The 16,810-nt window shown below is 52.0% G+C and overlaps 1 protein-coding gene and 1 long non-coding RNA gene across 6 annotated transcripts in view; one reads left to right on the top strand and one right to left on the bottom strand.

Moving 5' to 3' along the window:
- Positions 1-16,810, top strand: part of LOC309610184 — a 281,821-nt gene that overhangs the window by 171,086 nt on the left and 93,925 nt on the right. The gene's annotated exons all lie outside the window — the stretch shown is intronic.
- The window catches only part of PACSIN2 (protein kinase C and casein kinase substrate in neurons 2), a 136,538-nt gene that overhangs the window by 27,416 nt on the left and 92,312 nt on the right, over positions 1-16,810 (bottom strand). For all 5 annotated transcript variants that reach the window (XM_082352642.1, XM_082352639.1, XM_082352640.1 and 2 more), the window contains one exon: positions 14,310-14,448. In XM_082352642.1, coding sequence (XP_082208768.1) covers positions 14,310-14,369 — 60 coding nt within the window. In that variant the 5' untranslated portion in view covers positions 14,370-14,448. The remainder of the gene's footprint in view (positions 1-14,309; positions 14,449-16,810) is intronic.

A 16,810-nucleotide genomic window follows, 5' to 3' on the forward strand; every position in this document is an offset into this window, starting at 1 on the left:
TTAAATTCAGACTCACCCCCTCAGATACCAAGATGCTAAAGACAGATGTTCAACATGCAAGTGCCTGGGTGCAAGGTGGGGGTACCCCTACTCTCCCCTCAGGAACCCACCTGGCCGAAGGAAGGGTCAGGGGTAGGGCAGGTATACTAGAGGCAACAACCAGACTGAATTTTCAAGGACAAGGGGACAGATTAAAGGTGAGGTGAGGGAAATGATTCCCAGCAGAGACAATGTTGGCAAAATGAAGAAGGTGTGACAGCATGGAGACTTGGCGCTGGGAGAAGTCCGTCAGGAACAGAACGTGGACCACAGAATGCAGGCGGGTGACTAGAGACTTAGCTGGGTGCTGGGTACAGCAAGTGGTGTGTGAGGTGGGGTCAGTGAGATGGTGAAGAATCTTGAGGGTCAGGCCTTCATCCGAAAGGGCGCTGTGCTCAGGGAACGGTGGGGTTCAGGAAGGTGAAGCCCCTGGAGGGGAGGTATGAGTAGCCTGCTGACTCTGGGGCACAGCAGTGGGGAGGAGAGCAGGAAAGCAGGAAAAAGGAACTGCGCTGTCCTCCGGGTGGCACAGGGGGCCGGCACAGAGGTAGCAGGATCCCAACTCCCAGGCACCTGGGGGGGCGGGGGGGGGGTGGTTCCTGCAGGCTGGACCTATCAGGTGGAGAGAGCGGAGTCCTCCTCCTTTCCAGAGTCCTCCAGAAACCAGTCTCCTGCCTCCCTCCACCCAATCACCAAAAGGCCTACCTTGGGCTCACCAGGAGCCCGACCAGTCCTGCCGTCCTCCCGGGAATCTGAGTCGCTCTACCCTTTTCTACCCTCAGTGCCCTTCACCTGGGCCCAGAGGCCCCTTGTTGCCCGCCGTCCTCCCAGCTGCCTGTGAGTCTGGATCTCATCATTCCTCTGGCTTTCCTCTGCCCCAGGCCCTGAGAATCCAGCGTCACACAAGCCTTGGTTTCAGTCAGCTAAGACGAGTCTGGGGCTGGAGTTGCAGACATCCCCTGGCAGAAACTGCGTAATCAGGAATCAGAGCAGAGACAGTGGGCTCTGCCTAAAAACCAGCAGGTTTATAATTACAGGGGTGCTGGGAAGGACTGTTCAAACAGGTCGCACCAGTTCCTCATTTATCCTCTGGGTGTAAACAGTCTGGAACTGCCTTTCACAAGGACGCTGGAGAATGTTTGCTTCTCCGACTTTACAGCCTACTTACCTTGGCCAACTCCATTCTGTGGAACACAGTGGCCAAAGGCAACAGGAAAGCTGGAGGATTTCCGCAGGTCAGTGGGACCCCTGGGATCCCAGGTGGATGAGAGGGAGTGCGAATGCGGACGTGCAGCTCCTCCCACCTGTTGGCCCCCAGTGCCAGTGCTGGGCCCCCGTGCCAGCTCAGTTACCATTACCTCTGTGAACTGCGGGCTCAGGTCAGAGAACCTATGGGGTCACCTCACGTACATCTTCCATGTTATTCCTTTTACCCTTCTCTTTGGTCGGTGACCAGCGAGCCCATCTCGCAGACAAATTGCGTGATTACAACCAAAGTCCCAGGGTGAAACCAGTGGCCCAGGTGAGAAGGGAACCGGCAGGGACACCCCAAAGCTCACGCTCTCCCACCCCGTGCTGCCTTGGCCCTGAGGCACGAGCCTCTTCCCTCCAGTGGCTCATCTCAACATCACCGAGAATCCCTGTGGACTCTGGATGTCCCCAGGAACCCCAGCGAGCTTCTGGCTGTCTCACTCTGACTTGATGCACAACACAGAGGGTGCTCCTAGGCCTGCGGCCCGGACCACCCTGCCCTCCCCCCGCCAGCCCCTCTGCCCATGCCGCCCCCAGACGGCCTCACCGCCCGCCGTCCCGGGCCTGGGCAGACCAGAGCCCGCAGCACACAGGACACCAACTCCACGCACCTTCCAATGGTGCCGCAAAAGTATGCACCTTTGTCTTACTTCACTGTTCTTTCTCGACTGCCTTCCACTCACTGGGTCTTGTCAGGCACTCAATAAAAATGTGAAAGGTAAAACCATAAAGCGACTCGAAGAAAATGTAGGCAAATATCTTTGTGACTTAGGGCAGGGCAGGATTCCTTAAACAAAATTTCAAAAGTAGAAGCCATAACGTTACGTACACACACATCCGTGTGTGTGTGTGTGTGTGTGTGTGTGTGTAAATAAATTTTATTACTTCAAAAATTATGGATTTCTGTTCAGAAACCAATAACAAGGACAAAGTTAACAGATTCAAATACTGTCTACTAATCTGTCTAAATTGTCTAAATTGACAAGGGACTAAAATCTGGAATATCCCAGGAAATCCTACATATCAACATGAAAGAGAGGCCCCCGGGGAAGACGGGCAAAGGTATGAAGTGGTAACTTCAGAGAGAAGTGGAAGTCCATGGGGCTAAAGGCCTAGGCGAGATGCTCACGCTCGTGGGACTGCCCATGAGAGCAGCAAGGTAGCTCTTTACCTGTACAGACTGGCACACTGTAGAGAGCGGGAAATGCCAAGTGTGGGGCGGAGCTGGGCACGCAGGACCCCTTCTGAATACAATGGTGGAAACCAGCCTGGGGCAAGCCTGTGAGAGCCGGGCAGTAATTAAGTCACTAAGCATACACATGCCCTAGGAGGACCCAGCCACATGGCTCCAGAGTTTTATCCCCATAGATATGTTGGCTCGGGTCACAGGGCACATAGGGGTCTCCTCCTTGGGGAATGCATGGGTGAATGTGGGGGGCACCCCAGTGTGGCAGCAAGAAGGAAGTGCAGGACTGTGTAGACACTGCAATGGAACAGACCTCACACACAGTGCAGAGAGGAGAAAAAGAAACAGAACGGCAGGGCACAGGATGCCTTGATGTGAATTAAAAATAGCTGCACATGAAGCAAGGGTACAAAGTTTACAAGAACACACGTTCACAAAAGCCATAATATTAGAAAGGGGGAGAGATTAGGTGCCAAAAGCAGGGAAAGAAATGGAGAAGGAGGTGGTGCTGAACGAGTCCCGTCCTACCTGCCCCAGTTTCAGCTCTCTGCTAAGGCTCAGCTGGTCTTCCCCACAGAGGCTTCCCTGACACCGCCCGCCATCCCTGCCGGACCACCAAGAGGGCGGGTCTGGATCGCCTGCACTAGCAGACAGGCGACACCAATTCCCCACCATGGGGTTCTGCTGGCTGGTCCACCTGGGGGTCACGAGGGCCCTTCCAAACACTGCCCCCATGCCCCGCAGTCGTAGCTTGTTCCACATGGGTCACAACTGTGCATGTTAGCCTCCCTGCCCTAGCTGGACTGCAAACCACTTGGTAACAGCGGCCACACACAGAGTTTCTCCATCAGTGGCAGCATCATAATAGAGCACACCTACACTTTGCCAGGCAGCGTGCTCACAGCTCTACATGCAACCTCATTTAATCCTGTGATGATCCCAGGCAGGAGGATTTTACAGAATAGGAAACAGGTTTGAAGAGGCAAAGTCACCCATAATCATGCAGCCAAAAGGAGGCAGACCCCACCTTCTAGAACCTTCCTCAGGCTGAGAACAGAGAGCATGTAGAATGAAGACTTAACGGGTCCATATCAGGTGATGTGTATGTTTCCAACCAGCCCTGCAGGTTCCAGGAAAGGCCACAGAGTTCAGGACTGTGAGGCAGTATATGAGCCCCACTCCTGAACCCCCCGACTCCTCTTTGTGCCGGTGAGGCTCATGCCGGGACCCCCAAACCTGTACACTACTAAGACCGCTTGACAGAGATGACCTTGACTTTACTCTCAGAATGCTCATGCTCTTTAACCTGTGACTCTGAACTCCCAAGCCCCAGAGCTGCTCCCTCTACACCCTGGAGAGGCAGGTCCGAGAGTGAGCCAGCTGTGCCGAGCTGACCGGACAAGAAGGAAAAGCGGCTGATGGTGCCCCTCCAGGCATGTGCACAGAGTCAGAGACCAACATTCTGTCCGAAGCTGCTGCAGTATGCCCAGAGGCTCCAGGAGCTTCTCAATCAGCCTGAAAGATAAGGATGAAAGACAAGCCTGAAGAGGTGGCCATCAGCCCCTGGCCCTCTCTGATGAAGCCGCCTTCTCTCTACCCCCTCTCACGAGGGGAGCAGCAAAGAGCTGGCCCTGCCCTGAAAGAAATGACCAGGTCTCTCTGCTTGCATTTCTTTTTTTTTTTTTTTTTTTTTTAATTAAACCTTTCTTACAACACTTCTTAATTTTATTTATTTATTTTTGCTGTGTTGGGTCTTCGTTTCTGTGCGAGGGCTTTCTCTAGTTGCGGCAAGCGGGGGCGTCTCCTCATCGCGGTGCGCGGGCCTCTCACTATCGCGGCCTCTCTTGCTGTGGAGCACAGGCTCCAGACGCACAGGCTCAGTAATTGTGGCTCACGGGCCCAGTTGCTCCGTGGCATGTGGGATCTTCCCAGACCAGGGCTCAAACCCGTGTCCCTTGCATTGGCAGGCAGATTCTCAACCGCTGCGCCACCAGGGAAGCCCCTCTGCCTGCATTTCTATCCCTTCAGCTGTATGGTGGATTTTGTGAGGACGTACGCACTGGTAAGTTCACAGCATAGGGTGGGTTTTTTCCCAGTCAGACGTGCTCTTAGCCTGGGGCAGCCATCACTTGACAAGACCTGGCCATTTCTTCATCTTGTCCCTCCAAACACAAAATGAAGAGAGGGGACAGGAATAGGTGACCTCCAAGGGACCTTCACAATTCCAGGTAGCTGGCTGGCTACCTCCCGAAGCACTCAGAACTCTGTTTTTGAGGGTCTGGCAACACCCTCTTGCCACTCACAAATACGGGGTGAACACCTACTGTGCGCCAAGGACTATGCAAGGGGCTAGGGATGCAATGGTGAACGAACTGTCATCATCCCTACCTTTGTGGGACTTCGGTCAAGTAACAGTTACAGACGGTGACAAGTCCTGGAAGGAACACTCCAGGAGATCGGGGCTGCCTGGAGGAAACGATGTTTGAGGTAAGAGCCGAGGGACCTCTGGGGCAAGGCCACTTTCTGAAGGCTTGAGGCAGCATGTTGAGGCCCACAGAGCATGAGCTATATGCGATGCCACCCCCTCTGTGCAGGTCCCCCCTCCCCAGCAGCTCATCCCTCCCTGTTACTTTTGCCACGATGTCTGCTGTCACATGCAAAATGTGGTAACATATGGGTTTTGAGGGCAAGGACTGTGCCTTTATTCTTCTCCATCCACCACGCCAGGCACACAGAGGGCACCCTGTAATATCTTCTCAATGCCCGAATGATGCTGGGAGCAGAGATTCCATTCCATGTAGACAGGAGGGGACTGAGAAGTTGCTGAGTGCCCAGCTAGAGGCACAGACAATGAAATAAGTCACGATCCTTTATTTATTGAGTTCTTAATCCAGTGAGTCCCTTGAGCTCTCCCCACAAAAGCTAAAAAGGATCACCTCTCAGCACATTATCAGATATTAACTCCACAGATGACAAGTGAGCAACTAACTAACACTTCTGCCAAGCACAAACCAGCAGGCGAGCCTCGCAGTTCCTTCATTGCACCTGCACGGCTTTCAGTCAAATTCCAATTCCCAGTCAGTTTACCTCCACATCCCGCCATGTCCACGCAGGCCGAGAGGGCTCCAGGACTGGGCCTTTCAGTGCCACTACTTCCCCACCCGCATTCCCTGCGGAGTGCACAGCAGAGGCCATATCCATACACACCAGCAGGGCCTCCCGTCTCAGGCACCCTTCTTCAATCCATCCCAACCCCTACTCTGAACCTCCCTTTCCAAACAAGGGGTCACAATCGATCTTAAGGTTGTAAAATCTGTGATGCGCTTGAAAGGACCAAGGAGTAAGGCGTATCCTTGGAGAACCATGAACTCTGTGCCTTGCTCTCAAACTGGGCTCTGGCAGTCCTCGTTTCTACAGGATTCCACTTCCAGTTCTCCAACCTACCTTCCAGCTCACCCACCATCGGGCTCCCAATTCGTCCTGCACTGGAGCAGAAGGTCTAGGATCTCCTCACCTCAGTGCTCCCCTGAACCTGACCTCACCGGGCTCTCCATTCTCGAAACAGGGTAATGCAGTTTACCTGGCAGGGCCCCAGGAGGGTTAGACATCAGGCTCCTTGCCGGCCTGCTGCTGCTGTCGTTTATTTACAGCCTCAGTTTCCAGCCACCTTGAGCCTGACCTGTGTGCTGACCCAAACTAGTCCTGTCACTGCCCCGGGCCTCACTCAGTCCCAACTCCTGGTTTTCAGATCTCACCCCCAACACTTACCAGCCCTACCCCCTATTCCTGGAATTTGTATTCATCAAGTAGGAGGGTGAAGAAATTGTGGCTCATCACCCTTGCTGTTTGAGAGTTTTAAAGCACAAATCCCAAACTTCAACAATGTTAAAAATAACTGCATTATCAATCTTTAATCTAAATGTTCAAAATGACAAGCTGAAAAATGGATGAAATGGAAAGTGAGAAATTCCAGTTCTCAGATCTAACTCAAAGCAGAACACATAATAACGTACAGAGGAAGGACGTGTTTAAACAGTTATTTTAGACCTGAACTCCTCCTCAACACTGGTCAGCCAGGCTCACTGTGCTCTGCCCTCTCGGCACACGTTGCTCAGATGTCAGGATAAAGGCCCAGCGACGCCTGGGGACTTGTTCCTGAGCACAGCACATGCCCCACCTGTGAGCCACCGCCCCGAAGACCCTGCCCTGGAGCGCCCAGTCTCCCCGGCATGAGTGTACGTGCACACGCTCATGCTTCAGCCAAGCGTCCGGGAAGCAGCCTGAGCACACGGCTGCCTGGTGACCAGGGCGCTGCCCCTCTTATTCCCCCTCATGCTCCAGTAGGTGCTGCATGAGTGGCACCTCCTCGCTCTAAGGGCTGCCGCCAACCCTGACGGTGAGATAAGTTCCGGCTCTGTTAAATAAGGGCTCGCTGAAGACCAAGCCGCTTTTGGCAGAAACTCTAACAGAGAAAGGAGGCAGGGATGGTTAGAGAGATTTCTGAAATCGGTGAACCCCCGGGGTAAAAAGCCAAAAGACCTAGTGTGGAAATCATCAGATTGGAAAAGTGGGAATAAATAGCACTTCCTCCAGGGAACACCCCGCTTCCACCATGTCCACCCCCTCCCCAGCTTGCGGCTTCCACAGTGCCCCGCCCCTCCCCCAGCTCCCTGGTTGAATCTTCCTGACTCCTGTTAAAAAAGGAAACCCTCCGCCCCAGGACTCGAGCGCCTCCGTCCCATCTCCGTGCCTGGGCCCCTCAGCACCAGGCCCACCGTACGCACCCACCCATTGTATAAAGGTGTCCCAGTGCAGCCGGCCACCACAGGCTAACTGAGCGCTCAGGACTTCTCCAGTTCTAAAATCATGCATTCCTATTTGTTACTGAGTAGAAATGGAAAACGTTTTCTCCTACAGGGCTTACACAAGTTACTTTGACATCACTGAAATCAAGAGAGAAAATAAAAATCTATCTTCAGAGAATAAGCTTGACAGCAAAACATCTTGAGTGTTCGAGTCTCTCAAGGCCAGAGCTGAGCGGCTCGCTACCTGGCATCTAGAACAGCGGCATTTAGGCAGGGGAGGGGCAGGCCTGCACGGACCAGGGGAAAGGCCACCTGATTCGCCCGTCTTCGCCTGTCTCCACGGGTGCGACGCTCACGCGTGAAGAGGTGACGCTTTGAGACCACTCGGGCTCGGAGCCATTCGGACCCTGGCGCTGCTGGTGTTGTCTGTTAATTCTCACAACCATCCTGGGAAGTAGGAATTAGCAATGCCATGCTCGCGCCTAGGACACTGAGCAGGTTACTTCTCTTCCCTGAATCCTCAGGGTCACACACTAAGAAACGCTGCCACCGGGTTTGAACCCAGACAGGATGCTACTTCCTCACGCTGAAGCAGAGGCATTTAAGTACATGGCGGTCACTGCAAAGGAATGCCTCTCTTCTATAAGGAGCTCCCAGGAGGCTGAGAGCAGAGGCAGGAGAGCAGTTCTACAGAGCAGGTGCTTGGGCCCAAATCCCAGCTCCACCCACTGCTAGCACCATCAGACCACCCGAGCCTCAGCGGCCCCACCTGTAAAGTGGAGCCCACAATCGCAGAGGCAGTGGAGAGGACCGAGAGCACCCATGTGAAGCAGAGTAGGTGCCTGGCACAAAGCAAGTGTGCAATAAATGCTAGCCGCTATCACCGGTTTTCATTGCTGAACGTCTTGTGGGTTAACATTCCCACAGAGAGTGCACAGACCCTCGCAGAGAGCTTACGGGCACCCCGCTCCAGGACTTGGCAGCACATACACACCCATGCATGGGGTACAAGGGGCGGCAAAAGTCACTGCTCTCCTGACGCCACCCCTGACATGGCGCAGTCCACCCACTCAGGAGGGAGGGCCCTCTTCCACAGCCTCACAGCATTTGCCAGATGTAAAAGTCACTTCTGTCTGTTTATTCATGCTGCACCCTCAAGGCCTAGAATAGGATCTGGCACATAGTGGGTGCTCTGTAGGTGTTTACTGAAATAATGATTTCTGTTCAGTATTATGGCTATTTGCATACATATTTTAATTCCAAATATTTGTTTGTAAGCTTCTTATGAGCAGGGCATATCTTATTACCCAGCATTAAACCTTATCCTTTCTCTGATTCACCTGTACATTCAATCAACAATCACTTAGCGTGTCAAGCACTGTGCTAAGTATCAGATTCCCAGGAAAGAATCACGTCTCTGCCCCTAGGGGGTTCACAGCCTAGAGGGAGAAGCCAACGGTACAGCATGGTAGGCAGGCGTGCGCGAAGGCTGTCCGGTCCTGCCAGGGAGGACCAGGGAAGGCTGCCCGGTCCTGCCAGGGAGGACCAGGGAAGGTTGCCCGGAGGAGGGGCTCCCCGGGAAAGACATGGAGGTCAGGCTGGAGAAAAGACCACTGCCCTCAGCCCCTACCCTCCCAGGCAGGGAGACAGCTTTTGGTGGATGGGAGCCTGGGGGGGCTCTGCTTGGCTGGAGCCCAGGGCAGAGCTCCTTAGGAAGGGCCAGGTGTCCAGCAGCTGCCAGCACATGCTCAAGTCTTAGGCATGCTAAAGAGTGCGGCTTTACTTTGAAGGTGATGCAGAAAAGTGAAGCTTCCTACCCGGGGCAGGGAGTTGCACAGGTTTGCTTTTCTGGATGGGCTACCCTGGTTGCAGGGTAGAGAACAGATGGAACGCGGCACAGGGGAGGCTAGTGCCCTAATGCTTGGTCATGGTTCAGCAAATGCTAGTTTGCTTGAAAGAATGAATTAATGGTTCTATTTAGAAACTTTAGTGAAATAAAGGTAAGCCACCAGCCTGCTGGCAGCTGTGTTCAAGTGCTGTGGAATAGTGATAAGGCTGACACACCCACAGTAAGGCTGCCATGCAGAGAAGTCCATCCAGATCTGTGTATGTGGGAGGTGGCTGGAGAACACATGGAATGGACCACTGCTGCTGAGAGGCAAGGTGACAGTTACTTTCATACACCTCGTGCTTCCACTCACGGCACCCACCCAACCGCCCATGACTGCCCACCACTAAAAATGTTGGCTCTGGGGTCCCAAGACTGTGCCCTCATTTTGGGACCCCAGGACTCAGCCCAGGGCCTGGATTGTGGCAGGTGCCAAATAAGGCTTTATGGACTCCATGAACAGGGGGCAGCAGCATCTTCTAAATATGTTACCTACAAAATTGGTCTAAAAGGATGGGAAAAGTACACACCATTCCACACGGATGGCTTTCCAGACGAAACACTGACGCACATGGAGATGTTCTCATGTGATGTGCTGTGTCCACAGTGCTCGAGTCTGAGAGGACCCTGCAGGGAGAACCTTCTCTGAAGGAGACGGCAAATACTAGTCACGTGCCAACTCTTTAGGGCTAACATTCCCAGAACATTTTACAGCAAGATATTTATGTCCTCTTCATCTCCAAAATATCCTTCTCCTCAAAGGCTCCTTGTGCCCACAGAGAGTGCAGTACAGGCCAGCCCCAGCCTGGCTTCAGCCGGGGAGATCTGAGCTCTAATTGCACGTACTGCTGACAGTTGAACAGAGCTCCTGCCTCAGGGATGAGGCAGATGCAGGGCCCAGTTCCTGAAATCAGCAGTTTGCCCTCCCAGCCTGGCCCCAGGAGCCCTCAGAGGTTCAGGCAGCAGCCCTCAGGCCTGCTGGGGCCAAATGCGCTGTCGTGTTCCCAGAGCCTACGAAGGGGAGAGGGGGGCCAGGCTTCCTAGGAAGCACTGGTAACACTTGAAAAGCACCATGGTCTGCAGCCTAGGCTCTCTCTGTACCCCAGCCCCAAGAGCCAAAGAGGAGACCCAGAAGGAGGGCCTGGAAGGGAAGGACGTGGGGGACACCTGCAGGCTCCCCGCGCAAGCCAGGACTTGCCAGAAGCGACCGAGCCACCCACGCCCCACTGGGGAGCCTGTGGGCAGGATGTGCCAGCCTCCAACTTCAGCCAACTGGTGGCTAAAGGAGTCATCCTCTTGGGGAACCACCTCCACTAGGCCTCGACCTACCTAATCCCACATGACTTCTCACCTCCAAAACAGACCCTTGGCTCCAAAGAGGTCAAGATCCTCAGCCCTCTGCAAGGCCATGCTCATTCCAACCTCCAGACGTTGCTCCGGCCTAGAATGCTGTCCCTGCTCCCAACTCATAGCCCAGCCCCACCCACCCCACACATCTTCTCTGGTGATGCCAGCAGCAGACCCCTCTGCTCTGAATACCATGACCCTGAGAAGCAGAGCTGTGGCTTGGCCTCACTGCCCTCACTCTCCATGGAGGCCACCATCCTTTCTCCTCCCAACACCTTCACTGTGGGAATCAGATATCCAACCCTCTTCTCTTCTGAATCGTTTACTATGGCGTTGGGGATACAGAAAGTGTCCCCTCCAAATGCCCACTAAATACTTCTGGCTGATATTATGTCCCTGTGGGTAATCTCTCCTCCCAAGATCACTACTTGTTCACTCATTCATCTAGCAAACATCTGAGTGCTTAGAAAGTACCGATCCTGCCCATCTTCCATGCTACCTTTCCTGCCCCCCACCCTAGGGGGAGCCCTACCTCCCCCTTGCACCCCAGCAAATTCTGTAGCACCTCAAACAATGATCTGTCTCCTCCCTCAGGGAGCTTACCTCCAAATGTCACAGCCAAAGGCTCCTGGAGGGCAGGGCCATGTCCCTCCCGTGCAGGCACACAGCCAGCATGCAGAAGATGGTTCTGGAATGACCCACTTCAGTTAGCACCTTTTGGTGGGAAGGAGTAAAATTAAGCACAAAAGACTTTTCCACCTCGAGACCGCAAGGCTTTCTTTAGATTGTACAGCTCTGTGGGTCACACCAGTGAGAAGTGGCCTTCCATGGGGAAGAGGGAACTTGCTGGCAGCTTGGGAGCTGTGCAACTGGCAACGTGTGCCTAAGCTGCTCAGAGACGAGCAGGGCCGGTTCAGCCCGAGCAATCCAGGGCACATCCACCAGAGGAGGAGGAGGAGGGCGGCACTGCTGATTTATATGAGATGAAGAGTAATTTCAGGGACAGCATCACAAGATGAGCAGAGCCTGAAGAATCCTTAGGATTCTTCATACAAGAGATGTTCTTGTCTACCGACATCGCAGTTAAGAATTTAACAGGGTGCCTAAGGGTTTACATCAATGACAGGACTTGTTCAAGCCACTTGACTTAATATATGCTGACAATACACACTGGCAACTTCCACCTACTTTTTTCTTTTTTAACCAGCAGCTGAAGACTTCTGTAATAGCACTGTATTTAGCTACTTAATTTTTCCACAGCAGCTTCTGGCATCTGGGTAATTACGGCAACGCTGACCAACACACCCCAGAGGAACAGATTATATGTCGTGTGTGTGCTGATGGCCCCCCATCCCCCAGAGCAGAGGGACAGAGCTCCCAGCCAGCACCTGTCTTGAGGCCCGACACCACTTTACATGCATCTGTTCCCTTAACTCTCACAATCCTAGGATGTGGGTACTGTTAGTATCCCCATTTTACAGATTGGGAAAGTGAGAAAAAGAAAAATGAGTAACTTGCCTAAAGCCATACACACACAGTTAAGTGACAAGGCAGGGAGTCAAACCCAGGCCACTGGCTCCAAAGCCTGTGTCTGAACCTGTCCTGTTGCCTCTCCTGGTCTATCCCTCACAAGGCCATTCGTGTGCTCTAGCCTCTCCATACTACCACCTCGTTCAAGGCAGGCGCTGATGGCAATGTCACGACAGTTACCAAACAGAAAGTTTCCCCACGACTGTAAAGGATTCTGTCCATAGTTTCAGATCAGTGTTGAGAAGAACAGGAACCTGCATGTCTAAAGGCCAGCTTCACAGGAGCTCACAGGAAGTCTCTGCAGCCAGCGCCAGCTCCCCAAGTGCTTCTGCAGTGCTGGCGAGGCCACAGCCTCCCCAGAGGACAGCAGGCGGAGCTTGCCTGCCTGTGAACCCAGGACTGCATACAGGACCAGAGGGGCAGTCCTGAATCCCAGCGATGTCCCAGAGGCACCTCCACACTGCATCTTGGAACTGCCTGTTCTGATCCATTTTTATCTAGTTTTACCACCGACCTTCCCGCATGCTGTGAGAATGCACCTGACTATGCCAGGGAGCTGCTGCTGCTGAGCGGCTGGGATGCGCCGCGACTCCGTTGCTGCCCCGTCACTCTTGCTGCCTTCGGTGAAATGTTTCCCGGGCCACATGTGCCTCTCTGGCTACTGAAATTTGAGCTCCAGCCTGGACACCCACCAGGAAGGCTGCTACCAGCCGAGGGGTAGGGACTCAGGCTGTCACATTTCCCCCTGGAACTCACAGGGCCTAGCACACAGGAGGTGCTCAATAAACACACACTTTTAATAAAACGAAGTATTCAGCTAAAAGTCAATAATGACATTTCCCCCAATACCCAAAGAAGAAAAGTGTTGAGACAATTTTGAGTCCATCTTTTGAAAACTTGGGCTCCTGTGATCACTTGTCTCTATTAGACTATAATATCAGATGGGGGGCTTCCCTGGTGGCGCAGGGGTTAAGAATCCACCTGCCAATGCAGGGGACACGGGTTTGAGCCCTGGTCCAGGAAGATCCCACATGCCGCAGAGCAACTAAGCCCACGCGCCACAACTACTGAGCCTGCGCTCTAGAGCCCACGAGCCACAGCTACTGAAGCCTGCGCACCTAGAGCCCGTGCTCCGCAACGAGAAGCCGCCGCAAGGAGACGCCCGCACACCGCAACGAAGAGTAGCCCCCTCTCACCGCAACTAGAGAAAGCCCGCGCGCACCAGTGAAGACCCAAAGCAGCCAAAAATAAATAAAATAAATAAATTTATAATATCAGATGGTATTTGATGTCAGACAAAATTATACACCTAATTAATCTAAGTTCATAAAACTAATGTATTTTAGTTTCCAGCAAACCCCAGGGCCTCACCCTCATCTTTTGCAGCACTTGAGCCTTTTGTGTCAGGAAAGCACCCACATGGCGCCGATGTCTCCATTCTTATTTCATCCTGGCAACCTCCCTCGAAGACCAGTATCATTTTCCCTCTTAGAGATGAAAACCCTGAAGCTCAGATTAGTCAAGCAACTTGCCCAAGGTCACACAGACAGCTAGTAATGGCACAGCTGGGATCAGAACCCAGATCTTTCCAACTGCAGAGCCAGTGTTCTTTCCACTAAGCCCACAGATGCTGGGAAGGTTCCGGGGGTTTTGCCATACGAACAAAATTTTATCAAACATGGACTTTGCTTTAACCAGCAGGCAGGAAGTAAGTGGGGTTCAGGAAGAGTAACCTCCAAAAAAAAAACCACACACACCACAAAATAATCTGATTAGGAAAGGAATTCCTCATGGGCACAGACTGACAAGAAGATGCTCCAGCAAGCTCAAGGGTAGTGTGTTCAGCCCTCCGGCCACTTGCCTGTACTGTCCAACATGATGTCACATCACCGCCGTCCATTTTTCTATACAAAACTCAAAAGTAATGCTGCTTCTCAGGCCAAGCCCGGTAATTAGTGTACGTCACGTCAAGTCATATCAAGGCTAAACGTGGAAAGGAAGCTCTGAGAATGGACAAATTGACAAGACCTTAATTAACACCTCTAACCTCTCTCATTAATCCAACTCTCCTAACAAGGTAAGTTTACCACCTTCACTGAGAGCTAAGCCATACCTGCTGCCACCTAGATCTGACCACAAATGCCTGGCTGGTTTTGGGGTATGTTCATCTCATCTCCCAAATCTCAGCCAAAAAAGAGGGAGGGGGTGTCAGGCACGATTGGCGTGGTCTCTGCATTCATCCAGAAGAAATCATGGGCATTACCTCCCAGAAGCTGTCGCTGGACACTTCGACTCCAACGGAATCATCATAAGTGACAGACATCTCTTCAAAGGGTGAGGGAGCAGCAGGGAATGCTTAAATTCAGAGGTCAGCTTCAGATGCTCAAAATCCGTAGACAAACCTATAAAAGAAAAACATATCATTGTGGTGTTAAATTCCCAAGGTAAAAAAGCAAGCCATCTCCATTTCACTACTTCCATTTCCATTACTGCCTTCAGTAGAGAGCAGTCTAAAATGTCTCCTTTTGGTGGGAGAAAGTCAATAAACTCTAAACTTGGCACTGACATACATGTGTGTGTTACATGCATGTGTGTGTGTATTTCACAGTAACAAGAAAACCTTTCAACATCTTAATTGAGGAGCTCAAAGAGCTTTCTGCAAACAGTCCGTGTACTTAAATCAACAGATTGATAACCTTAATCGGCCTCATCCCTTGGAGAAGGGGACAGAGAACATGTGAGGAGAACACGCCAAAGCAGAGTCCCTGCATCTCTGGGCCCACTCTGTTCCAGCCTGTCCTACCCATCCGACAGGACTAGGACCTGGGGTAAAATGTGAGTGGAAATAACCCACCTTCGACACCTGACTCCACTCTCCAGAGAGTTTCCACCAGGTTTTGCTTGTGTTGGGCACTGTCTCCCCCTTTCCACGACTGGCTCATTTCAGCCACTGATGCCCCGATTCAGACCAATTTATTCTGATACAGTCTGTGTGAGGGTCAGTTAGAAAGAGTAAAGTTCTAAATCCAAGCAAGGGTAACAGGGTGATTATTTCCCTTGCCAGAGAGAAGAAGTTGAAGGACTCCCCGCTAGATTCACAAGCACAAGTCACGTTGATGGAATGACCCGTCCACAACCAGATGAGATTCCCTGACTTCTTGGTGAAAAAGTGATTCCACCCTCCCTTATACATCACCCTGCATTCAGACCACACAGCCAGAGATCTGAAACTTTCCTAACTGCCGCAGTCAGGAGTCCAAAGCCTCAGCTTAGCCACAGGAGGGAGAAGGTAGGGCAGGGTAGGCAGAGTGATCTACATTGTTACACTTACAAGGTACAAGACTTTGCTTTGTTCTACGTACTTTCCCACATGTTATCGTACTTAATCCTCGTAATTCCCTGTGAGACAGTCTAGAAGCAGAGTAAGGAATACCAGCTGCCTGGGCTCTAATCCCAGACCCATTACTCACTAGCTGGGCAACAGTGGGCAAGGTACCTAAGCTCTCTGTACCTCAGTGGCCTTATCTGTAAAAGAGAGACAATACTGCAAGGAACTACTGTGAGGGTCAAATGCAGCAGGACATACAGGGGTGAACAGTACGTGGTCTCCAGTTAACTGCTATGTAGTAAATGATAATGTAATTATTATTAGATAGTAATTATTATCACTATCATTACTTTTATCTCTACTTTACAGCTCAGAAAACTGATGCTAAGGGAGGCTAAGTAACTTGTCCATGGTCACCCAAGCAATGAATGGTGGAGACCAGCAGGACACCAACTGTGCCTGTTTGTTAAGGTAATGTTCTCTCTATCATACCAAGATGTTTTCTAAAAATTGATCTCAAATTTAAATAAATCAGGTATCTTATAACCTAAGATCTAACTGCTAATTAAAAGGTTTAATCTGATGTATTTCACAGCTTCCCAACTTGAACACAGCCCTGTACGGACAATAAATTTGAAGTAAAGAGCAAATTATGGTACCTCGAAGCCAAGTACTCCAAATGCACGCACTCTATAACCAGGCAGAGTCGCATGGGTGCCACACATGCACTCTTCCAGACAGCGTGCTGGCAGGATCTCTGCTCCATAATCACAGAGGCAGCGTGTCCTTTTCGTTCCTGGGATATAACAAAGGCCAGACAGGCTTCTCTGGCCTGGGCCCTGGTGCTACGTTTCACAGCATTCCCTTCCTGTGGAATCCGATGCTCTTAGCCAGGGCCCTCCTAGAAGCACCCCAGTCCATGATTGCAACAGCAGAAAGTTTTCTACCCAGAGCAGCTGGTCTCTGCTCCAGGCTCCTCAGGGAATATCTGGGCTTTCGGCTCAGGCGAGTCTCAAAGTGGCCAAATCCAGCCACTGGCTGAGCTGCCTGGCCAGCTCCGGGGAGCAGCTGCAGGGGACAGGTGCAGGGAGATCGGGCGCCTGCTCTGGGCAGAGAAGCAGCTTGACACCTGAAAAGCTCATTTTCAGGAATTCATTTTCTGCCTGGGTTCAGCCCTGGTTTAGACACTAACAGAAGATGAGTTTTGCACAAGATTTATTGAGAGCCTACTAAGTGCCAGGAGCCAAGAAGAGGTTGCCACCAGGCTCAGCACGAAAAGACACAGACTTCTAGGAGCAAGAGACTGAATCACCGAGTACAGACGCCCTGCCCAGTAACAAAACCAAGAAACACCAGAGCTGCAGAGGGCACTGGAGATGAGGCATGGGCATACCTGACCAGTGGAAACAAGGAAAGTCCAGCTTTCTTTGCCCAAG

The sequence above is a fragment of the Balaenoptera borealis genome (genome assembly GCF_965194805.1).
Source record: "Balaenoptera borealis genome assembly, chromosome: 13".
Classification (NCBI taxonomy): Eukaryota; Metazoa; Chordata; class Mammalia; order Artiodactyla; family Balaenopteridae; genus Balaenoptera; species Balaenoptera borealis.